This window comes from Chinchilla lanigera, unplaced genomic scaffold (genome assembly GCF_000276665.1).
Source record: "Chinchilla lanigera isolate Chin_1 unplaced genomic scaffold, ChiLan1.0 scaffold00022, whole genome shotgun sequence".
NCBI lineage: Eukaryota > Metazoa > Chordata > Mammalia > Rodentia > Chinchillidae > Chinchilla > Chinchilla lanigera.
Genome location: NW_004955423.1, coordinates 8,047,119 through 8,074,273, shown reverse-complemented (window position 1 = coordinate 8,074,273; position 27,155 = coordinate 8,047,119). Strand labels below are relative to the sequence as shown.

General features: G+C 33.8%; 1 protein-coding gene across 3 annotated transcripts in view; it reads right to left on the bottom strand.

The window, feature by feature from the left end:
• Col24a1 (collagen, type XXIV, alpha 1) overlaps nucleotides 1–27,155 on the bottom strand; it is a 301,836-nt gene that overhangs the window by 218,431 nt on the left and 56,250 nt on the right. For all 3 annotated transcript variants that reach the window (XM_005385132.2, XM_013514569.1, XM_013514570.1), the window contains 2 exons: nucleotides 24,078–24,131; nucleotides 20,838–20,882 (listed from right to left, as the gene is read on the bottom strand). In XM_005385132.2, coding sequence (XP_005385189.1) covers nucleotides 20,838–20,882; nucleotides 24,078–24,131 — 99 coding nt within the window. The remainder of the gene's footprint in view (nucleotides 1–20,837; nucleotides 20,883–24,077; nucleotides 24,132–27,155) is intronic.

Genomic DNA, 27,155 nt, shown 5'->3' with positions numbered 1-27,155 from the left:
CTATTATAAATTGTGCTGCTATAAATATAGGTATGTGTATATCACTGTGGTATAATGCTTTTAACTTTCAGGAAGATGCCTAAAAGGGGCACAGTTGGATCAAATGGAACCTCTAGTTTTAGTGTTTTGATGAATCTCCATACTGATTTCCATAGTGGTTGTACCAATTTACACTCTCATCAACAGTGGAGAAGGGTTCCTTTTCCCCCTACATTCTTACAGCCGTTTGTTATTGGTTGATATCTTGATGACAGTCATTCTTCTGGAGTGAGATGGAATGTCAGTGTTGTTCTAATTTATATTTCTTGAATGACCAGTGATGTCCAACATTTTTTTCATATATTTATTTTCTGTTTGTATTTCTTCATCTGAGAAAAGTTTGTTCATTTCAGATGCTCATTTTCGGAGTAAGTTTTTAATTTAAGGGGTCTGATTTTTTAAAAAATTTCTTTATATATTCTAGATGTTAGCCCTTTGTCTGAGGAGTAGCTGATAAACTTTTATCCCATTTGGTGGGTTGTCTCTTCACTCTGTTGGTGGTTTCTTTTGCTGTGCAAGCTTTTTTTAATATTATGTGATTACACTTGTTCATTCTTTGTGAAATTTCCTATGCAATTGGTGTTTTGTTCATAAGGTCTTTGAGTGTTTTACGCATTCTATCTTCCAGCAGATTAAGTGTTTTTGTTTTAATTTTTTTTTTTTTTTTTTTTTTTTTTTTTTTTTTTTTTTTTTGTTTTTTTGGTTTTTCTCAGGTACAGGGAACCGAACTGACGACCTTGCGCTTGCCAGGCAGGCGCTTTTGCCGCTGAGCTAAATCCCTAGCCCTGTTTTAATATTTAGATCTTTGATCCATTTTGATTTTATTTTAGTGCACGGTAAAAGATATGGGTCTAGTTTTAATCTCTGGCAGGTGGAAAGCCAGTTTTCTCAGCATCATTTAAGGAAGAGGCTGTCTTTCTTACTGTGAAGGTGTTTTGGTCCTGTCAAAGATAATGTAGCTGAATGTGCTTGGAGTTGTTTCTGCATCTTCTATTCTGTTCCACTGATCCTTGAATTTATTTCTTTGCCAGTACCATGTTTTTATTACTGCAGCTGTGTAGCAGAACTTCAAATTGGGGGCTGTGATGCCTTCTGTCTTGCCCTTGTTGCTTGGAATTTCTTTTGCTATTGTAGGTCTCTTCTGGTTCCATATAAATTTTAGGATTGTTTTCTCTAGTTCTGTGAGATATACTGTTGGAATTTTGATTGGGATTGCTGTATAACAGTTTTGGAAGTATGGCCATTTTCACTATATTTGTTCTGTGTATACAAAAATGGGATATTTTTCCATTTTTGGATATCCTATTCAATCTTCCTTTTCAGAGTACTGTAGCTTTCAGTGTATACGTCTCTTACTTTGTTAGACTGATTCCTAAGGATTTCATTTTTCTTGATGCTATTGTGAAAGCTATTGTTTTCCTGATTTCTGTCTCAGTGAGTTATTTGTGGACAGGAATGCTACTGACTTTTGAATATTGACTCTGTATCCTGCTACGTTATTGAATTTGGTTATTAATTCTAGGAGTGTTTTGTGGAGTTTTTGCAGTCTGTTCTGTAGAGTGTCAGGTCATTAGCAAGTAATGATAATTTAACTTCCTTTTCTATCCATGTTTCTTTAATTTCTCTTGTCTAATTGGTCTGGATTATGTTTCCTGAACTATATTTAACAACAGTTAACCATTAAATTGTAATGCAATAATTTTTTGCATTACATTTCACTGACTTTGAGTACATTTCTATATTTTATAAAAATTATTTTTAAAACAAATAGGAGAACATAAAAATGTGTTCATCATTATACAAAGAATCACTGAATCACACAGACTATAACCAAGGTTTGTGGTTTACCAGTTCATTAGTTTTCTCTGCTGTTTCACATTGCTTCTATGCTTACACCACGGAGAATGAACGAACTATTAAGTACTTACCATGTGCTAAGGGTTTTATACATAGTAGTATATACACACATTTCATTTCATCTTCACAACAGATTTGTTTGTTAGCTACTGTAGTGTATTGACTACTGGTGGTCAACCTATAAACTCCAGCTGAACTAAGTAAGCGGAGTGCTGGGTGTGGGAGGCCCACCTGGAGACTGTTGCCAACAGCATAAGAGACAGAAATGGAGAAGAAGAAGGCTGCTGGGAGCAGAGAAAGGCTGTTGGAGCTGGTAGAAGCTATTGGGAGCCTGTTGGAAGCAGAAAGAAATGGTAAAGAGCTGCTGGTTTCATTCTCCAAGGAGCTCGGGACCTTGTCGCTGAGAATGGCTTAAATTCACTTTGGGAGAGCTCTAGTTTTCACTCTCAGCATTGCTTCCTGGCTCCAGAGGGGAAGAAGGTGCACAGCTCAGTCTTCTGAAGAAGCTTGTCGCATGGGCTTTCCTGATAGGAACTCAGATTTCCTGATCATTGGAGGAGCTCAGGACCTCACTGTTGCTGAGGATGGCTGTGGTATCTTTTGGAGGAGCTGCAGTTCATTTTTTGCGTGTTTTTCCTGTCTCCAGTGCAGATCCCTCAGCCTGCTAGCACAGATCCTTCATCCTGCTAGCGCAAACTTACTAGATTCCACCACTGACCTTTGGGCCTTCCCAGCACAGGTCCGTGAAACAGGCCTGCATGAGACATTGTTATGGGCTCTAGGTCTTCAGCTGGACTCATGCAGGACATGATCATGGGATCCAGGCCCTTAGCTGGGTTCTTGGTCTACCTTGTGTGGACAGATTTCCTGCACTCTCTTGTATGTAATTCTTTGGGTGGCTATTATAAATAAACTTATAAAATATGTGTCCTGTATTATACTGTTCTCCTTGCAACATCCCCCAAACCAACACAGCTACTAATATCTTCTCTTTGTGGTTGAGGGAATTAAAACACTTGTATAACATTAAACTACTAAAAATAGGCAAGACAGAGATTTGAATAGAAATAGACTAATTCTATAGTCTATGCTCTTTCTCCTTGGCTGCAGTGAACATTTCAACTCATCATTCCAAGATCTAGTGTACACAACTAAAAGTCCTTTACATACAGTTTTATTGGGAAAGACATAATACATGTAAACAATGCCAGTGTAAAAATGTGTTACCACTGAAAATTAAAGCTTTTCAAATACCTATTGCAAATTCTATATTGTAAAATTATGAAGGGTAGCAAAGTAAGAATTTTTCATTATAAATTCTATTGTAAAATAACTCACTACTCATTTACACTCACTTTGTATACCAAACATTTTCCCTAAAGATCATCATCGGATTTTGCAACTTTTAAGCTCACTTTTGAAAAACCTACTGTATAAAACAGCAAAATAAGACACTGTTGTAAGCATCTCAATAATATTTACTTTAAAAATTCATAACAGAACAAATTATTAGTTTCTTATGATATCTTTATTTTGGAAACCAAGTGTTAAATACTACATGTTTAACAGATTGCCAAAATGTGTTGGTTCTCCAAATCAAATGTGAATGGGTTAAGTTTCAAAGATTAGCTTTACATCAGGAAGAAAATGGATAATGTTTCCATTACGTAGGTAATGCACAGAAAGCACAATTTGTCTTACTCTGTAATCAGAGGATAATGCACAAACCATCTGTGTAGTTAAACATATTTTAGCCATACCCCTTTCAAAGTCAGTTGAAGTTCAAGTAGGCAGTCTGCTTTCATTGTCCTTGGAAGTCAAAGTCTGTTGTCAACAAACTTACAAATCTGCAATATATCACTGTATTCAGTATGAGCTAATATGGATATTTGAAATTTGTGAGGTACAGGTAATGGAAAAAGAAGAGGAAAAGTTATGCAATAAATCTGAAACATTACAGAGTATTGATTTTTTTTAGGTAAATCATAATGTTTTCCAAAATCAGTGAAATAATTTAGAATGGGAGACAGACGGTATGATTACATTAATGTAAAATGTCCAAAATAGGCAAATCCACAGAGATACATAGGGCTGGTGATGTAAGGGGGAGAGTGTAGAGTGATTGCTAATGAGTGCTGTGCTTCTTTTTAGAATAAGAGAAATGTTTTAAAATAGTGTGATGGCTGCACAGCTCTGCGAATATATCAAAAACTAACAAATTATACACTTTGAAAAGAGACATTTTATGGCATCTGAATTTTATCTCAATAAATTGTGCTTTAAAAAACAAAGAATTTACCAGTCCACAAAGGGAACAAGATTACCAAAAACATTTTTGGGGACTCAGTCAGAACTGCCTAGATGTGCTATTTATGATTCACTGCCCTCTTTGATCCATTCAATGGTTCCGCTTCTCACAAAGTTTGTGATTTCTCTCTACCTGGGAGAAGATGACGAGGAAAGAAGGTAGAGAATTGGGATCCGTACTTCACTAATTACAAAACCTGTACCTTTTATAAGTGGCATACAAATAATAAAGTGCTTGTTAATTTTAACTTCCTGTTTTTCTCCTAGTAGTTCAACAACATATATTAGCTGTTCATCTTGATGTCACCTCTGAAACAGTTTAGTTTTTATGCATTATTTTATGTATTATTTCCCCTCTCAGTTTATTACACATTAAACATTCATTTCATTTTAATTCTGTAATGTAAATACAAATAATTTATTTTATTAATTTTTATTCTGTTTGCACGTGGATCATTGTATCCTTAATTTTGAAATAATTTGTACTAAATTTAGACACTTGTAAAATATTGTAGAGTTAATGCCATTAAAACTTCACCAAATTTGCTATAATTGGATATATAATATTTTCTTTAAAGAAACATCATTCTTATGTTTTATATGGTTGAATATTTCATTGCTTGTTACCTGCTTCTTCAGGTATTATTTTAATTCTATTAATTACATTACTCAGGTTTACTTTTAATGTGGACTAGGTTAGTAGTCTTTCAATGAAGAATCTAAATTTTTATAGGCACATATCTTTATTGACAAAAAAGACCTTAATGATTTGTTGGGAATAAAACACTTTGCCTTCAATCTTAGAATACAAAAGGAAATTTCTACACTGCTTCTACTTGAAAGTATTTACTACAAATTAAAATATTTTGTCATGTTCACCTAATAGAAAACTATATTGAATTTCACTCAAATTTTGCTTTATTAGAAATACCTTCACTTTACCAAATGATTTAGCAGTCATTTTCTAGGATTAACATCAAAGAGAGATTAGAAATCTTCAGAATTTTATCCATTCTTTCCCCCTGAAAATTTCATTAATTTTCATCTTCTAATGGGCATGACACAATTGTTTCTGTATTGTATTTAGTTCTCTTTTTTACATTTTGTTCTAACCTGCTATAAAGTTTTGTATTATAAGGAATATGACATTTCAGGGATTTCATCTGATTTCTTCAAACTTTTGAATTATTTTCTGACTTATGTCTGCCAATCAATGTTATGCACCAAATCTAAGATGATACTGAATGATTTCTACTTCCTGAAGTATTCACAGTTTTGTACCACGTCCTTCCTTGGGTGTGGATAGCACCTACAACTCACTTTGTCTAACAAACATCGTATAGTAAAAGTGATTGGGCTGTCAGTGCTGTAATTATATTACACCATGTAATAGTCTCTTAGCACCTGAAGCTAAAAACTTCCCTGGCCTGCTTGATGATGAAAGCAGCTGTGTTACAAAAACCTATGTGGCAAGACTTTGAGTGACCTCTGTGAACTGACAGTCTATGGAACCTGAGGAGGATGGCTTATAGCCAAGAGACAACAAAAAGCTAGAGATCTCATTTTCCAATCTTAACAAAATAACTTCTCACAACCTGGATGAACTTGAAGTGAACTTTTCCCCTAACTTCCACATGAAAATATAGTCCAACATATATTTAGATTGATGCCTAATGAACGCAGGATGTAGGACTTGACCTCATGACCCATGAAAACTATTAGAAAAATGGGTACTGTTTTAAGATGCTAAGTTTATAGTATTGGGTACATAGCAACAGAAATGGGAAACTAATAAAATTCTCTTTAGAGAATATAAAAGGTCTTTTTTTATTTTAAAGAGAGTAGTAAATTAGAAATAAACAAAGAAATAGAACAGTAGCAGCATACCAGTATCACAAACACAACCAAATCAAAGCAAGAACATTCAAAGGGATACAGGGTCTCAAGACAAAATAATATGAATCAACAGTGGTTGTTACATTACATATCACTATCCTCAACTATACTGCTCAGATTACCAGATGTAAGAATGAAAGATTACTCAAACTATTATAGGGAATAAGAAAATAATTCTTCCATAAAACAGTAGAGATAATACAGAGCTTCACTAAACAAGATGGTAGGAGTTCACCACTGTAATTCCATTGCATATTGTTACCTTCAAATCAGTTGCTCAGACCACCAGACACAAGCATGCACAACCAGATACCCATCCACTGAGGAATGGATAAAAAAGATGTGGTATTTTTATACAATGAAGTGTTACTCAGCTATTAAAAAAGATAATCTCGAGGCTTTTGTAGGTAAATGGATGCAACTAGAGACCATACTCATAAGTGAAATAAATCGGACCCAGATGGGTAAATATATTGTCTCCTTGGAGTAGGAACCTGAAAGACTAGGTAAAACTCAAAATGTACAATAGATGATAGGAAAGGGAAAGAAATTTCTCAAAGAAAGGAACAACTGGGATGAGGGAAAGAAGAAAAAAGAAAGAAGGAATGCAGAATATAAATATATATATGAATAGCTGTGATAACTGTATTGCTCATGTCTGATAGTGTATTGATATAGAAGGTCTTATTTGCAAGTTTTACAGTAGGTAATGCTCAATTTAAGTGTATTTACATTTTTTCTAAATTTGAAGATCTACCACTGTTTTATTGCAAGTTTAATTAATGAATATCAAAATTAAATATATTAGCCATTTCATATTTATCTTTATATTTTTTGAATTAATATCATTAAATATTTATATTTTTAAAACATCATCATTGTAGTATTTCATGTCTGTTTGTCAATGCAAAGAACTTTTATGACACTTCATATATCTGTGATAATAGAAATTTAAGACTATTATTGTTTAATGCAAAATATTTCTCAGTCTTCAAGTGAAACTATTGGAAACAACACATTAATACTATTACCTCTGGAGCCACAAATCACCAGGAGAGAAGCAGGAAAATAGTTTTAAATTATCAGGAAATAATTATTTCATCATGCAAAATTCTGCAATTGTGCTGAGAAGAAAATTAGATAACTAATTTAGGGGCTGGGGATTTAGCTCAGTGGCAAAAGCGCCTGCCTGGCAAGCGCAAGGTCATGAGTTTGGTTCCCGGTACTGGAGAAAAACCAAAACAAAACAAAACAAAACAAAACAAAACAAAACAAAGATAACTAATTTATCTTTCCCCTTACTGCATGATCAAATCTTCATCACTATCTTACCATAATTTCTGTCTTCAAGGAAGTGATGGTACCTTTTACACACCTTCATGGTATTAAAATAAGAAGATACATGCAGAAAAGAGGTACACAACATTCTACACACAGAAGACTTCCCTGAAGAACAGACTTTAACTAGAAAGGACTTGATATTAGTGATATAGCTACCTACTACAAAAACTTACAAGGATCAATGCACAAACAAAATAATTTTTTAAAATAGAAAATTACAAGACACAGAAGCAAAATGCAATCTCAAAGCTCTAGTCCACCTAGAAGAAGGCCAGGAGACATCAAGACAGAGGAAAATGGAAGACACAAACCTGAAATTTCTGAAATGACTGCAACAAAAGCAAAGAAATGAATCCATGAGGCTATAGAGGGAATCAGATCAGAAATAATCTCTCAGGTAAAAAAAAAAAAAAAAAAAAAAAAAACCATAATGAAGGAGTTGCTCAGCAAAACTAGAGTAGAGATACGTAAAAAATTAGAGGCACATAGGAAAATGACAGAAACCTTGAATGAAAAATATGAGAAAGAAATAGAGTACATGAAACAGATTCAAATAGATATCCAGGAAATTACGAATTCCATTGAAAGCTGGCAAAACCACTTGAATGAAACTAAAGATAGATATTCAGACCTTGAAGTCAGGATCATGGCTCATGATCATGAAAGGAATGATCTCATAAAAAACCAAGGGATTAGGAAATAACAATTCAACAGCTGCAGGACCATGCAGAGAAAAAGAACATAAGACTGATAAGTGTCAATGAAAAAGCAAGAGTCAACACAAATGACATAAAAAGACTATTTGCAGAAGTGATCGAAGAAAACTGACCAAGCATGGGAACAGAATCTGACATACAATAAGTGAGGCATATATGATTCAAATAGCCATGACCAAAATAAATCCACACTTAGACATATAATAATCAAAATCCCAGAAATTCACCACAAGAAGAGAATATTAAAATCTGTTAGAAAAAAGAAACAGATCACCTATTTAGGAAAGACCATCAGAATCATAGCAGACTTCTCAACACAAACCCTCAAGTCAAGAAGAGCTTGAAGTTTTTCAAGACCTGAAAGAAAACAACTTCCAACCCAGATTGATGTACCTGGCAAAACTATCTTTCAAAATTCAAGGAGAAATAAGATATTTCCATGACAAAGAATAACTGAAGAAATTCACAACCACCAAACCAACCTCACAAAAAGTACTGAAAGATATTTGTTATGGTTTAAATCTGTGTGTCCCCCCCAAAGCCTCAAGGGGCCATGGGGCAGGCTTTTAGAATTTGATGGGTGTGAGAGCTACACCCACCCTGGGGTGGATAGTTTGCATATGTAAGGGAGAGGAAGAAGCTGCTTGAGGCCATTCCTCCCTCATTCCTGGCTTTTGTTTTTTGTTGCTTTGCTGTGTTCAGATGCCAGGAGCTGCAGCCCTCTGCTATGTGCCACTCTGCCTTATAATCTGCCGAGTACAGACTGAAACCTCCACGAACTGTAAGCGAAATAAACCTTTCCTTCCTTAATTTTGGGCATCAGGTATTTTGTCCCAGCAGCGAGAAAAAAGTAACCAAGACAATATTCTAGACAGATATAAAAATGACCACAGTTCAAAGAACAAAAACAGAAAGAAACCACCAGGCAGGGCAAGCTATTAAACAGAGAGGAAAAGCAGGGAACCAAGAGAAAGAAAGTGACATGACAAAGTTAAGCCAATACATATCAGTTATAACCATCAATGTAAATGTGCTCAGTTGACCAATCAAAAGAAACAGACTGGAAGAGTAGATCAAGAAGCAAGGTTTAACAATATGCTGTATACAAAAGTTAATGGGTGGAAAACAATACTCCGTAAGACAGGAACCCAGAAGAAAGCAGGGGTAGCTACTCTGCTTACAGTGAATGTTAACTTCAAACCAAGAATGATCAAAAGAGATAAAGAAGGTTACTATATACTTGTTAAGGGAAAATTTTAAGAAGAAATAATAACCATAAATATATATGCACCAAATATGGAAGCATCCAACTATATAAGACAAATATTAATAGTCATGAAAAATCAAATAAGCAATAACACAATTGTAATGAGGTATATTAATACCCCATTTTCATAAAGATACAAGACAAAAAATTCAGTAAAGAAATATCAGAAATGAATCAAACCTGTGAACAAATGGACTTAGTAGACATTTACAGACTGTTCCACTTAACAACATCAGAATATACATTCTTCTCAGCTGAACCTGGGATGTTCTCTAAAATAGACCATATACTCGCCCATAGAACATGCTAAAGTAAATGCAAGAGAACTGAAATTATCTCCTGCATATTATCTGATGAAAGTGCAATGAAAGTAGAAATTAATGGCAAGAGAAATCACAAAAATTCCATAAACACATGGAAATTAAACAACACCCTCCTGAACAACCAACGTGGTCATAGATGAAATTAAAGAAGAAATTAAACAATACTTACAATTAAAATTTAAACAACACCCTCCTGAACAATCAATGTGGCCATAGATGAAATTAAAGAAGAAATTAAACAATATTTACAATTAAATAAAAATGAAAATACAGCACATCAGAATCTGTGGAACACAATTAAAGCAGACTTAAGACTGAAATTTATAGCAGTTAATTCTCACGTCATGAAAATAAAATGAGCACAAATAAACAACCAAATATTTCACTTCAAGCATCTAGAAAAAGAAAACCAAGTCAAATCCATAAAAGGGAGGAAATTATAAAAATCAGAGCAGACATTAATGCAATTGGACAAAGAAAACAATGAAAAGAATTAAGGCATGGAAGAGTTAGATCTTTGAAAGAATAAAATAGAATTGACAAACTCCTAGCCAACCTTACAAAAAAAAGATAGAAAAACCACAAACTCATGCAGTGAGGCATGAAAAAGGTGAAATGACTACATGTTCTGTGGAAATTCAGATCATCAATACCTACTTCAAAAATCTTTACTGCCATGGGATGTAAAACATAGAAGAAATAAACAGATTCCTAGATATGTATGAATTACCAAGTTGAATTAAGAAAGTATAAACATTATGAATAATCCAGTATTAGTTAATGAAATTGAAAATATAATTAGAAACTTACCAAGAAAGAAAAGCCCAGGTCCTGACAGATTCACTGCTGAATTCTACAAGAAATTCAGAGAAGATTTAATGCCAATACTTCTGAAACTCTTTAATGAAATTGAAAGGGAAGCAATCCTCTCTTACTCACTGCTGGAGGCAAGTGTTACCCTGATACCAAAACCAGAGAAACATCCAACCAAAAAAGAGAACTACAGGCCAATTTCCCTAATAAATATGGATGCAAAAATCCTCTATAAGACAGCAGCAAACAGACTGTAGCAAACCATTAAGAAGATTATACACCATGACCAAGTGAGATACATCCCAGGAATGCAAGGATGGTTCAACATATGAAAATCAATAAATGTAATATACCATATCAATAGAGAAGAAGACAAAAAGCACATGATCATCTCAATAGATGCCAAAAAAGCTTTTGTAAAGTCCAACACTCATTCATGATAAAAATCCTACACAAAAACAGAATAGATGATTTTTACCTTAATCTGATGGAAGCTATCTATGACAAATCTACAGCCAACATACTAAATGGACAAGAATTGGAAGTTTTTACTCTAAAATCAGGAACAAGAGAAGGATGTCTACTATCACCACTCCTGTTCAATATAGTTCTGGAAACACTAGCCAAAGCAATTATACAAAAGAGAGAAATAAAAGGAATAAGGATAGGAAAGGAAAATGTTAAATTATCATCATTCACAGATGACATGCTACACTACGTAGAAGACCCCAAAATATCCACCAAAAAACATCTAGATTTAATAATGAAATTCAGTAGCATAGCTGGATGCAAAATGAATACTCAAAAATTAATAGCATTCCTGTACACAAATAATAAACTCACTGAAAGATAAATTAGGGAAACCACACCATTCACAATAGCATGCAAAAAAATGAAATACTTAGGAATCAATCAAAGTAAAAGAACTATACATTGAAAATTACTGTATATTGAAAAAGGAGATAAAAGAGGGTTTCAGAAAATTGAAAGATATCCCTTGCTCATGGATAGAAAGAACCAACATTGTGAAGATGGCCATACTCTCAAAATTTTTATACATGTTTAATGCAATTCCAATCAAAACACCACTAGCATATCTCACAGAACTAGAGAAAACAGTCCTAAAATTCATTTGGAAACAGAAGACATCAAAACTATCAAAGGCAGTCCTGGGCAACAAAGACAAGGCAGAAGGCATCGCAATTCCTGACTTGAAATTCTTCTACAAAGCTACTGGAAAATTTCAGCATAGTACTGGCAAAAAAACACACCTGAGGATTAATGGAACAGATTAGAAGATGCAGCCACAACTAGAACCATACTCAGCCACCTTATCTTTGACAAAGGGGCCAAATATGTTCACTGGAAGGGAGATATCATCTTTAATAAATGGTGCCAGAAAAATTGGCTCTCTACATGTCAAAGACAAAAACTAGACCCATGCCTATCATCATGCACCAAACTAAAGTCAAAATGGATCAATTATATAAGTATTAAAATGGAAACACTAAATATACTGTAAGACATTGTAGGTAGAAATCTTTAAGACATATGTGTAGGCAAAGAGTTCATGAAAAAAAAAAAAAAACCCAAATTGCATGGGAACTACTCCAAAGAATCAACAACTGGGAACTCATCTTATCAAAAAGCTTTTTCATATCAAAAGAAATCACCAACACAGTGAAAAGACAACCCTTAGAGAGGGAAAAAAATTAGCCAGTTGTCCCTCAGAGAAAGAACTTCTATCTCGGACATCTATAGCACTGAAAATACTCACACCTCCCCTACAAATTCAAAGACCCAATCTAAAATTGTGAGCAACTGAGATGAATACACATTTCTCAGAGGAAGAAATACAAATTGCAAAAAAATATATGAAAACATGTTCAATATCATTGGTCATTCAAGAGATGCAAATTAAAACAACACTGAGATTCCATTTAACTCCAGAAAGAATCATTATCATCAAGAAATCAACCAATAGGGCCACGGATATAGTTCAGCTTCACAGCACCTGCATGGCAAGTGCATGGTCTGAATTCGATTCTTGGTACCAAAAAAAAAAAAAAGAAGTTATGGTTACCAACCAGTAACAAATGCTGGCAGCGTTGTTGGGAAAAAGAAATCCTTCAACCCCATTAGTAGGATTACAGAGTGGTGCAACCAGCATGGAAATCAGTGTGGCGATTCCTCAATAAGCTAGGATTAGAGGTCGCATTTGACCCAGTTAGTTCCTTTCTGGGTGCCTTCCCAGAAGAATTAAAGACATCATGCCACAGTGATATACGTGCACATATGTTCACAACAGCACAATTTATAGTAGCTAAATCTTGTAAACAACCCAAATGCCCATCAACCTAGGAATATATATAAAAAAAGATGTGCTATTTTCATATAATGGAATACTATTCAGCCATAAAGAAGAATAAACTTGAGACTTTTATAGGTAAATGAATACAACTTGAGACCACACGTATAAGTGAAACAAATCAGACTCATATGTATGAACATCATATTGTCTTCCTGGTTTGAGAAATTGAAAGAGTAAATAAAGTCTAAAATGTACAATAGATATTGTGAAATGGAAAGAAATTGTTAAAAAGAGAAAGGAATTAGAATGAGAGAAAGAGGAAAGAAAGGAAGTGAAAAGGGAAAAAATACAAGTTAGCTATACTATTGGTGTTCCTTATTTCATTGAAAAGGAAGGGTCATGCTAATATCGACTGGGGAATTTTTTATGCCCATATCTTGTCCTCCGAGTAACTACTTTGAAGATGACATATGCAATGCATTAACTATTTTATTCTCCTATTATTTTGTTATGAATTTCTGTTTTACTTATTTTTCAATAAAATTAAAAAACTAGATTTGATACACAGTATGTATCATTCTTTCTATTTTCCCTAAAAAAACTAAAGAGTCCAAATCTTCCAAAATAGTCCTAACTACTATAAATTCACTAACATTAATTTTGATGATCTATTAAGTTCTGTGATTTTTCCCTTATGTTATCTACTCTGAAAATAATTACATGTCTAAATTTTCATTTGTAGGTGCCACCTTTTTTATGAAATCATGCTGAAAATTTTCAGTTCTATCTGGGTGTCATATGTCTTAGTTCCTGTCCCAGCTTTGTGGATTGGGTTAATTTAAGTCTTGGACTCATCCATACACATTGTCATACAATAGTCAGGAAAATATAGTTACTACAGAGTATGCCAATTAAAGTAGAATCCAGAAACTAAATTTTTCCTGAAAGAGGCAGAATCACTTAAAACATATTGACAATTTTCCATAATACTCTAGTGACATGGTACTTTCTTTATGGTCCTATTAACTGCAACTATTTCCTGAGGCAAAAAGGGAATTTCACAAAATTCTCCCATAAAATTTAAGTATCTAAGGTACTACTTTGTAGTATGTACTTAAGACTGTCTTGGGCTAAGGATAGAATCTAATAACAGATGCCAAATAGATGATCTTATACTGTATTCTGAAAGTTAACAATGAGGTTAGAAGGCAAAATATAATTTACTTCAAATAGACTTCCCCAACAGGATGATATACAACAGAAGGAGAAGTTCCATTCCATAGTTAGAAAAGTAAACATTTTTGAAGTGTGGGTGCCTTTAGGATACTATTTTTCCCACCATTGTGATCTTATAATATTTTTTTTGATCTTATAATATTTTTGTCTTCATATGAAGAACACTGAATATAGTTTTGTCTTTGTAAAACATTAAATATAATGATTTGCTTACTCGTAGTCTATTCCCCACTGGGTCTAAAAAAAATCTCCTTGAAAAACATCTGTATTTTAGCAACAGTTTTCCAGGTGCTGTTGACAGTAAATTCCATTTCCATTTCACTTCCTCTTAGATTCTGGCAAATCAGTTCTACCAAACATGTTTTCAGATCTTTGGAGTCACATAAATTTGCATGGCAGCTAGGTACAAAAAAATAAGTACTGGTTAAATCAAGCTAAGAACGCTGTAAATGCTTTTATAAGGCAGCTATAGAATTTCCTGACTGAAGCACTGCAGAATAGTTTGGAAAGTTTTCACTAAAGAGGAAGCTACTTGGAATTAGGTATGAAATATAAAATATATAGTTTTCAAATGCATAAAAATTCTCTACCTCTTACTCCTCTATTTTTCTTTCCTATTATGAATCAAAGGATGCATGATACTTTTAAGGAATCTGGCCCATATCAGATATTATCCAAGAATCTTCTTTGCAAATAATGACAGTATAGCATGAAAAATATTATAATAATGTTATGCTGTTTAAAAAGTCCTCAATAATAAACATTGTCTGCTACCTTGTTTTTTTTCCCTGAGATCTCTGGAGAAAGAACTTTAATTGAATTGAAATATCCACAGATAGAGAGCAAAAGGATTGGTTAATACAGGCTTCTTGGAATTCTCAATCTTACTGAAGATATTTATAGTTCCATGGTTGTCGTCTAATACACATTAGCAATAAGGGTTTTCATTGAGTTGTGACATGCAAACAGGAGATAGGTAAGAACTATACTACTTCAATATCTAAAAGCATGAGTACACACATAAATGTAATAAAATGTAACTGTGCTTATACAAAATATTTAAAAATAGTTGTAGTGATTAATAAGTAACTTATATTGACATCCTGAGATAAAGAATATCTTTAAAAATAAAAAGAATCTACCAAAGGAAGAAGAAAGCATTTCAAATGCAAACAAAAGCTAAGAAACAAATGAATTTGTAGTATAATTATTTTAGTACTTTTACTATAACAAATTCTTACTAAAACAGTTATCTAACTTCAAACCAACAATCTTTGTTAAAAAAGGAACATTGTGGGACAAATATCATCACAGTATTTTACTTTGGGATAAAAGAGTTTTCTGGGAAGATTTAAATAGAAAAGTGTGTAACAGACATGTTAACGTTAAAAAAATCATCTGAGGCTAAAATAATTACTACTTCCTTTAAAAAATTATTACCTCTTGAATAACCAAAACAATATTATTTGAAATGTGTTCATTTCAGTAGCATTCATATATGTGCGGTGTAAGAGAACACTCTTATTTGTAAGTCTATATGTAAACTGATTAAAAAACACACAGATACCAGTAAATTACTTAAAAACAAATTAATTTCATGCTTAGTGTTTTCTTTGGGAAATAAGTTATTATTTGGTCAGTAGTAGGAACAAGTGATTTATATTAACACTTCCCCAACTCTAATCTTGGTGACACAACTAAATCATTTGACAGTTGTGGACAAGACTTTACCTCCTCCGTGCTTCCGTTCTTTCAGTCTCCTCTTTCTCCTTCCCTTTTTCATAATACTGATTAATATTTTTGCAAACTGTTCACATCAAACATGCAGCTTTAGTACATAACTAAGAACCCAGCTTAGTAAAAAGGCTTATACTGATTATATACCTGAACTTAGATTTTACAGTATTCCATGCCTACTACCTTCACTATACTGACTGTGTTTCATTACCATACATAACACACAAAATGATATAATTTAACTAATTTTTGGCTTTAGTTTCAGACTTTAAAAATCTATGTTTACAGGTTGGGTATGTAGCTCAATAGTAGAGTACTTGTCTAGTATGCGTGAGGCTTTGGTTCTGATGCCCAGCAACCCTCCCCACAGTGCAAAATGTTACATAAAACTTAGGAGTTACTATTGTTCTTTCTTAGGTTGACTACCTAGATTTCTTCCCAAAGCCTCATGTGTCACAGACAAGGCTTTGAAAGCTGGCTAAATCATAGAGGTGCTATAGTTAAATGTAATGTCAGTAGGTGGGGTCTGGCCAGAAGAGGGAGGTCACTGGAGGCTTGGCCTGGCAGGGTGGTTCTCCCTTCCCGGCTCCTCCTTTCATTCTCTGCTTCCTGAACACCATGATCTGAGCAGCTTTGCTCCCCAAAACCCTTCTGCCAGGCCATCGCTGTGTTTAAACCTGCCAAGCATGGACAGAATCTCCTGTGAGCCAAAGCAAACCTCTCGTCCTTTAAGTTGTGAGCGCTGGGTCCTTTTTTCCCAGGGATAAGGAAAGTGACTAAAACATTCTTTAAATGACATGTTATAATAAATTTTAAAAACTGAATCACACTCCATGGTCAGAAAAGTGAGTACTTCCATCTACCTCAAATGTGAAGGGGAGAAGTCATTTAAAACCAAGAAATGAGGAAAGTTTGATCCATGGTTGCTAAATTATAGTCAGACAGGAGTAAAAGTTTGGGTGGCTACGGGGCAGTTGGGTGATTATAGAGAACGATAAGGCATTATATTTCAAAAAACTGCAAAAAAAGGATTTTTAATATTTTCAATATAAAGAAATGATAACTATCCAAAGAGGTATGCATATTTAATCTAATTTGAACTTTATACAATGTAAATATGTATCAAAATTTCACATGATAATGCATAAACAGGTACAATTTTTATATATGTATCAGTCAAAAATTAATTTAAGCAACTAGAAAATTCTTTAAAGATAAACAAGAATGATATTATATAAAATATATCTTTTAAGATTATTTTACTAATGACAATGAATGAAATAAAGTGAGATCCCACAGCATTACTATAAACAATGTAAACTTTTAAGTAGCTTTTATATTAGCAGAAAATTGAGAGTAACAGTCTTTGACATACACAGCCCCAGATTTTAGACACTGGCATATCTACATTTCAACATTTTTCAGTTTTCTGTTATATTCTTTCAAATGAGTAGGTGCCTTTATAGTGGCTTCAGTTCTGTCTTTGTATTTGAATATCTACTTTGCATATCACATCAAATACACACATAATTTAAGAAATTAACAAGAGAAACTTGCCATATTCATATTCCACATACTTATTATTCAAGTATTATCAAAATTCAAATATTATTAATTATATTATATATTACTTCAAATATTATATATTACTTCAATAATTATTATATACATATAATAGCCAATGAATATGGAAAAGGATTCTGGAGTTACATAAAGAGGAACTGTGCTTAATTTGTGATTTTATCACTTTTAAGTATGCTATTCTGAACAAGTCTTTGTTTTCTGCTTTTTCTAAAAAAAGTTCTTTGGTTCATTTTAGATATACATAATGATCACATTTGCCATGGGGAATTTGTACCTGTACATGATACATTTTGATTCTTTTTCTCCCCATTCCTCTCCCTTCCCTTCAACCCTCGCTTCCCCTTCCTATTTACAAAATCTTTGTTTCCATTTTTTCTTCTTTTCTCATTTTTTCTTTCCCCTTCCTTCCTTTTTCCCTCTCCACTACCTAGTTCCTCTTCCCATTTGAAGATTTCTTTCAATTTCATGATATCTATTATACATTTTTGTCCTTATTTACACTTTTAGTTTCTCACACCAGTGAAACTATGTGAGATTTAAAAGTGTCTGATTTATTTCACTTAATGGTGTGACCTCAAGGTGCATCCATTTACCTAGAAATGTCTCGTTTATCCTTCTTTATGGCTAAGTAGTACTACATTATATAAAAATCAATGGGCATTTAGAATACTTTTATTACAAACTGTGCTGCTTTAAATGTAAGTGTGTATATGCCACTATGATATGATGCTTCTAACTTTTTCAGGAAGAGATCAATAAGGGGAATAGCTGGGTCAAATGGAACCTCTGATTTTACGTTTTTAAGGAATCTCCACACTGATTTCCACAATGGTTGCACCAGTCTACACTCCCACCAAAAGTGGAGAAGGGTTCTGTTTTCCCTGCCAGCACTGGTTACTGGTTGATTTCTTGATAACAGCCATTCTTTCTGGAGTGAGATGGAATCTCAGCATTGGTTTAATTTGCATCTCTCAAATGTCCAGTGATGATGAACATTTTTTCAAATATTTATTTGCCATTTCTACCTCTTAATTTGAGAAGTGTGCATTTATTTCAGATGCCCATTTTTGGATTGGGTCTTCAAATTTAGGGGGTATGATTGTTTTGAGTTCTTTATATATTCTAGGTATTAGCACTTTTTCTGAGCAACAGCTGGTGACAGTTTTTTTCCCATCCTGTGGGTTGCTCTTCATTCTGTTGATTTTCTTTATGGTGCAAAAGCTTTTTAATAGGATAAGATCTTGGTTGTTGATCCTCTGTAATACTCCCCATGTAACTGGGGTTTTGTTCATGAAGTATCTGCCTATACCATCATCTTCAACAGTTATACCTATTCCCTCTTTCAGCAGATTTAGTGTTTCTGTTTTAATAGTTAGAGATTTGATCCATTTTTATTTTAGTTTAGTGCATGGTAAGAGACATGGGTCTAGTTTTAGTCTGCAGCATATAAAGCCAGTTTTTCCAGCACCATTTATTGAAGAGACTATCGTTCTTCTGGTGAAGATCTTTGGCCCCTTTCTCAAAGATAAGGTAGCAAGTCTTTTAACATCTGTGAAACTCATTTTCCTCACCTCTATACTGGTGATATAAATACATTCTCTAATCTAACTTCAAGGAATATTACAAAGCTCTAAAGATAAATTGTTTCAAAATGATTTGAATATTATATGTAGATAATAAGATTTAGCTAACTTCCAGTTTCTTATTCCATAGGGAATTACAAAATTATCCCAAAAGATCCTATTCAATTCAAAAGGAGAGTGTGGAGGACTAGCTGGATGACTCTTTTTGGAAAAAAAGCAGTTATCTCTGTTTTGGCTAAACTTGGCCCTAGTTCCAAGTATTTAAATGTACCAAGCTGGCTAGGACTTTTCCATATCCCTTTAATTGGCTTTCAGCAATGCAAATTGGTCTAGCCAGGTGTTGATGTACACATCTTTGAAACAAGTTGACAGGTCAGTGTAGTGCCCATAAAACATGCATGAACTGGGCAGGATGGAGAGCCATATGCCAGGCTGTTGGTTGGGATTGAGCCTTGAGATAAGAGACTATGACTTCCCAGGGCAGAAAAATTACACAGAGCTGAAGCACAACCCCAAAACATTAGATATCTTGAATTGTTATGCAGACTACATATCCTTCTTTCTGCATATTGCAGAGATGACATCAGACCATCTACCTAGTCTAGCTCACAGCACTCACATATTTCCCACCACTCTCACAGTCACTTATTCTCAAGCCACTCCCTTCTTCACGAATTAATAAAATCCAGATCTGGCTCTGGGTTGAGGCATTTGTTCTGGTTAGCCACCATCCTAGCTGGACTTAGGAGCCCTTGGCTCCCCAACAACTACAAGTATGCCTTAGTGTCTTTATTCTGGCCATGGCTTGCAGTGGGAGTGGTAGATTGGAATGAACTCACTAGAATTCCAATAACTTTTCCATGGGATTACAAATATAAACTTCTCGGACTGCAATGAGGACTGGGAAGGGCTGTCTATAGGAAAATTCAAGAACGCTGTGTAAAACAGAGAATGAAATTATTACTAGGCCTTATGATTATATTGCTCATGACATTGCAAAATTTGTGGTGTATTATTTTAAAATATATGCAATTGTAGTAGATTCAGATACTTAGAAAATTATTTTTGAAAAACTGTTGTATCCTATTTTCCATAATCATTAAAATTTTATTCACATATAACAAAATTTTAGAAAAAACTATTAGGAACACTCAATTTTTCTCCTCATAGTTTATATAATGTAGTGTAGCCCAGGGTATCTTAATGGGAGACTATCTTTAAGTAGTAATAGAAAAAGCAAAAGTGGAAAGAAGATGGCTAATTAGATACACTATCTTGGCTAAAGCAATCTAAGGATGGATTCTGGACCACAACTCATTAATTAAATAATAGAATATTTGATGATGTCAGAATTTCCTCATGTCTCTGAATTTATTATAATGCCTAACAAAATTCACTTCTTAATTTCTAAAATCTGAAAATATGAGATGCTGAAGGAGGCATTTTGAAAACCTGTGGAACACAAGGAGGAAACTCTAGGATATCTGATCACGTAAGAACAGGTTGAATTACTGCTACCATTAGTGTTTTAACTCACTCATGTATTTGCTGTGAAATTTTAGCTTCTCACCATGAAAATAAGGTTTCTTCTACTGGTTTGATAAATGGGTTAGAAGTATTAAATTTAGAGTTTTTTAAAATTTAAGTTTCCCTTTATGAATTAAAATCTGTTGAATGAGATAGATTATTGATGACAATAATAACAACACAAAATAGTCCATATTTAATAAGTGAGAATAATCCATATTTAATAATGGAGTTTATACTAAATAAAAAATTAGATTACATTGCTCTACACTGAAACTTCAGAAAGATGAATCAAATTACCTGTCTTCCCTTAATACCCTTCTTTCCATGGATCCCAGGAATACCCTAGAATATTAAAAAAACACAGGTAAATATTCATTGAATGAATATATTTGTTTTTTTTTTTGTTTGTTTGTTTTTTTTGGTTTTTCTCCGGTACCGGGAACCGAACTCACGACCTTGCGCTTGCCAGGCAGGCGCTTTTGCCGCTGAGCTAAATCCCCAGCCCCTGAATGAATATATTTGAATTTGTTGAGTTAGATACTATGAATCTTTTCTTAACTTATAAGTTAATAAAGTATTCCAAAAGCAGCAATAATAATCCTACAAACTAAGGTGATAGTCTGAAAAGTTGCAATATACTCACTTAACTAAATCAGGCCCTTTCCTTTAAAACAGATTCCTAACTTTATTCAAAACCCCAGTCCACCTATTTTTCCAAATGAGATCCTGGCATCCTCCAGGTGGTAGTTATCTGTCTAGAAGTAGCCACACTGCCAACGATGGCACAAACAGGAAGGTCATATTTTCATTCCTAGAAGAGGATGCCCTCCTTTCTGTCTTCCGCTCTGTCTGGATGTAAACAAAGTTAATTTAGCCCTTTGACTGGAGGCAATCTTGCAGTTACATAGGAAACCAGTTATGGGGTAAATCTAACACTGGGAAGGGCAAGACAGAGAGAAGCATGATACCAATCCAAAGGCTATACTCTCAGGGATCATTTCTACAGTATGCTACTAGAGATATCAATTCAATATTTTCTTATACCTGTATCTCACCTAATCTATTTCTGACCATGTAAGAGCTGTAGGGTACAGTACTTAAATGCCCAGCCTTGTGAGTCAGAATAGCTGTGTCCTAAACCTGGCTCTCTCCTATTACCTGCTTACAGCTTAAACTATGTCTCTGTGTTTGTCTCATTTTCCTCATGTGCAATGGGAATAGCAACATATCTCATTAGGTTTTGTTGGTATTTTAAATGAATTAATTTATAGAAAATATTTACACACTTTCTTGTTTATACCATAAACTATATCATTATTATTAAGATTTCCTTATTTTAAAGCCAATACTGTATACACTGGAGTAATCTATTGTCTAAAAGAATCATACTTTATATAATCACTTTATGATGTGTTGTTACTCATAAACTTTGAAGACTAAAAGATCGATCAGAGCTGGGCATGATGGTGCATGCCTGTAGTCCCAGCTACTTAGAAAGCTAAGGCTGAGGGATTTCTTGAATTCAAAGCTGCCTGGGCAATACAGACTCCACATCAGAGAGAAAAAGAAAAGGAAAAGGAAAAAGAAAAACTATCAGAACAATGTTCAGCATGACTGAACTAAAATTTAAATACCTTAAGAGATATCATCGGTTGAAATAATCCATTCAGTTTGACATCAACTGTTTGATAAATACTCATGTCTCTCTTATCAAAAGAGTGCACAGTGGACAGAAAGATTCATTTCATTGCAACTTTATGCATCACTACATAACACAACCAGCCTTTAAAAAAGAGACTTATTTTTTCAAACTTAGTAGTTTTCCTAAATCACAGTGAGAAACCTAAAAGTAAAGCAGACAAAATTATGTAGTATTGGGGCTGGGGATTTAGCTCAGCACCACAGCGCCTGCCGGGCAAGCGCAAGGTCATGAGTTCGATTCCTGGTACTGGAAAAAACCCAAAAAATAAAAAATAAAAAAAATTATGTAGTATTTTTAATATGTATATATATTATATATTATTCATGTGTATGAATACATATATTTATCTATGAATATACACACATTTACATACACATATGTGTGTGTGACGTAGCATACCAACATAAAGGATTTTTTTTTCAGTTCTCAGGGATCTTTTTTCTTTTCTATATTTACATGTTTAATAACATAGTAACACCCAAGTAGTTCACTCATTCACGAGAAATAATATTATGCTATAGTATATGATAGGTATAATTTCATGAAATTTTCTTACATACTGAGACAGGTCTTGACATTCATACAAACTGATCAAAAACTGTGAAGTGTGATTACAACACTGTCCTTACTGATGGCCAGCATCAACACTGGGTTTACTATTCTCCAATCCAAGATGACAACATTTTTGCAACTACATGCAATTTTAGTGTTTTATTCAATTATTTTTTAGAAATAAGTTGATAGCAAGAGGATGTAAACTATTGTATCATGAGCAGCAGAATCATTAATAATGTAAAGTGAGCATGTTTCTTTGAAGCAAGAAGAAGCAACTGAATTCTTTGCATGATAGATGGGATTTATCACCTATTAATCTTCTGTATCACATGAAGGTTAAGTGGCTTACTTGTGATATTATGCTAAAGATAATATTTGTTACTTAAAGAAACTTGTTTTATTCCCCAAGAAAAATCTTCACCTAATATCACCAAAGACTGGGTATTTTGCTCATCATTACAGCACATATAAATTCTGAATATTTCTTCTCTGTAGGAGCATGCAGAAGTAAGTGTAAGAAAATATGACTTAACTCATTAAATTAGCTATATATTTGAAACACATATTTAGCGAAGAATAATCTGGCTCACTTTCATTTTCTGGATGAAAGATTTGGCTTGGACTGTACTATTATAATGATGTAACAGAAGGCTAACTTCTGAATATAATTCCAATTTCAAACTTTGTGACAATATACTGATACCATTTCTCTTTTTCTCTTATATTTATTGAATACAAATAAAGGAATAAAAATAGAAATCATTGAACTGCATATAACATCAAAAACTAGACATGAAGTTGCAAGGTCAGAACTTAATACCTTGCTTAAACTTTTTAAGTATAAGAAAGTATTTGCAAAGATTCTATCTTTATTCATAAATTTCTACATTTTATGTCCCATGATTAAACAAAATATGTATCGCCTGAAATGAATTTCTTTAATACAAAATACATGGTCTGTAATAATTTATATTCAAGTTAAAGATTAAGGAACTGTAAAATGAAGATTTCATAATTAGATATTTTAATATTTCAGTGTGTATTTTTAATTCAACTTAAAATAGCTAACCATATATGTTCATATCACGTTACTTCCTTTTAAAAAAACTCAGTAAGATTTAGAAAGTCTACTTATGTTTCTGGAAGATGATTTTCCTTAAACCTGGCTTGTTCACTCAGTGAAAGTACTGAGTGAACAGTAGATTTGAGATTATGATGCCCGTTGTATATTGTCATAAATATATCACTTCAAAAGTAATGTTTGAAGGAAGTCCACCTACCCTTTCTCCTTCAGGTCCCAATTGTCCTGCTTCTCCGCGAGAGCCAATGAACCCCTTAAATCAAGAAAATAATCTTTACATTGCTTCATTTGAACATTTAAATAATATTCATATGGTATTCTAAATATTCATAAATAATTCTAAATATAAATACTTAAAATGTTATTTATAATAATATGAAATTGTAAGGTTTAAAAATATGAGTAACTTCACTTCATCTTACTATTTTTCTAATAGAAGTCACAGATCAATTTTTTGGGGGGGGCATCAGGATTTGAAATCAGGATCTCACGCTTGTCAGGCAGGTGCTGTGCTGCTGAATTATATTCCCAGATCAATCTTTTCATTAAAAAAAGCATGGAATATAATTTAAGACAGGCAGCTGATTAAAATCAATAAGGCTGAACCTTTTCCTTCACTCGATTTTATATGGGCAGAAATATATTCATCTAATTAAATAAAATGTAAGGCAAAACTGAGATAACAAAAGACAGTAATAGGGAAAGATTCATTCAATGTGGTGGGAAGTAAATTCAGTGGAAGAAGGTTTTTAAGAGAGGCTGGCACTTCAGGTGGAGTAAGAGACATCATGGAATCTTTCAATGGTAACAAACAGGGAGTGTTTGTAAATGGTAACCACGTTTTATGTGTAAGATGCTTTGGAGAAGACCAAAGACTTCTCTTGCCTTCATGAAGATTTCAATGAGAAACAAGGGATACATACAAGTATCAACACAAGGAACTTTTTTTGATCCTAACACACTTTAGTTATATCTTACCTGTAGCAAGTAATCTAGTCCGTCAATTTTATAGATGAGTATGGTAGATGTGGGCCAGATTAAAAGTTTTTTAAATTTCAGGCTAAGAATTTTAGACTTTATATTTTAAATACATGGAAGCTTTGACTTTATGACAGCAGCACAGTGCCCCAATGTCACAATGTCTACAGTGCAATCAAAATATATAATATTTAATGTGAAAAATATTATTACAGTAAAAAATAAATTGCCATTAATGCCTCTCAAAAATATTTCCCCTCAATTTGAACACACTGACTCTATTGTTCTTGCCAACTTCTGAAACAGTTCTAGGAATCCTCTTTTATGAGTGTCTTTACAATGTATGATAAAAATATGGTGAGTGCCACTGCTGAATGGCCGCCAGTAGAAAGGCAGGCTCATAGCAGTATTACCATGTGTCCTCCATCCACCTTATTTACTGGATCTGGCATTGTGTGATTTCTGGCTCTTCATCAGAGTCAAAAAGGTAAACATTTTGAATTGAAGCAGCCACAACAGTGCAACTAAAGACATAAAAAAGAACTTCCAGAATTGCTTCAGAAAGTGGCAAGAATGATGGGGTGTGTGTGAAACGAGCAGGAATATTTTGAGGATGGTTAATGGAAATATGTCTCTCACTGAAATGAAGTTTTTAAAGGTAAACATTGACTGTATTTTTATTACATTTCTAAAATATTAATCTGTTGATAGGATCTAGAATACATGCAAGACAGGAAACCCTAAATGTAGGAAAACCTGTTAGAAGGTTCTTGCTCTTTCAGTGGTCCAAGTTTGAAGGAATATGAATCAGGATCATTAATTCAGCAGACATTATTGTAGCATCCATTGTGTACCAGATACTGGCATTATAATGGTAGGTGTGAAAATCATTGCACTCAAGGAATGCAGTTTATTAGAAAAGAGGGTTGGTCATACAAATGAGTAATGATACTTGTTACATAATTATGCAGTTAGTGATATGGTAAGTTCAAGACAGAATAAGAATTTTGGAAACAGAATAAGTAATTTTGCCTACAGAAAGGACTGAAGTTTCTTTAATGAGGAGCTGAGTCTTTGAGGAAAAGAAAGGCAGGACTGACAATGTCTGATCAATCAATTAATAGGAATAAAGTCACATGGCATGTACAGAGATTTATAATTATTCCTATATGGGTGGTGGAAGAGAGGCAGGGGCCATATCAGGGTGGGTCTGACACATTATGATAGAAACTCTGGAATTTGCACTGTGATTCTTTAAAGAAATTAGGCTTGGTTTTAATATCACCAAATTTGCAGTTCATAAAATTCATTTGGACTGAACTTGTCTCTGTGTCAGTATCAAAATATCAAGACAAAGATGACTCTAAAATTTATGGCTGGGTTGATGGGAAAATGGTAAGCACTGGTAGAAATATGGAAACCACGTAGGGTAGACAGGTTGGTAGAGAATAAGGTTTGTTAGTCATTTTGTGTGTGGTGATGCTGTGTGTGGTGATGCTGGGACATATAAACATAAGTATCTTGGTAGAGAATTGGTGATATGGGGCTCATAGAAAGAGCCCATTGAAAGATAGAAGATTGGAAGGACAGATAGGTCTGAAGCCTATAAGGCAGGCTATTATCTCTGAAGAAAAAACAAAGAGAAAAATAATCACTGATCAGACGGAGGTTGAAATGAGGATGAGGGAGAATGACTCTGGAAAACAGAGCAAGGAAAAGATATAAAAGACTCTGAAGCAGAGATAGAGCAGACCATTTTTACCAAGTTCTGAAGAGGGCTTGCTTATTTTGATAGAGAATGGGTGACTTTTCAGAGTAAATACATCTCTTCATACTAATAAACACTCAAGAACACTGGCATTAAAAGGTTGGTATCATTTGCAAACCTCTAGCAGCATTGTGCACAATAGTCAAAAGGTGGAAGCAACCTAAATGCTCATGTAGATGAACAGATGAATATAGTATACACATACAATACAATAGTGTTCAGTCTTAGGAAAGAAGAGACTGGACACACAATGGAGAGGAACATTGATGGCAATTATGCTAAAGGAAATAATCTGATCACCAAAGGACCTACATAAAATTTCACTTGTATCAGGAACTTTGAGTAGTCAAATTTATACAGACAGAAAGTAGAATGGCAAGTGTCTGGGATTAGGGTTGGGTGAGGGGAGTTGTATAATAGGTAGAGTTTGGAAAATAAAAAAAGACTTTAAAAGGAGTGGTGGTGATGACTGCACAAAGGTGAACATGCTAATGCCTCTTACTATATACTTAAAATGGCATATATCATATA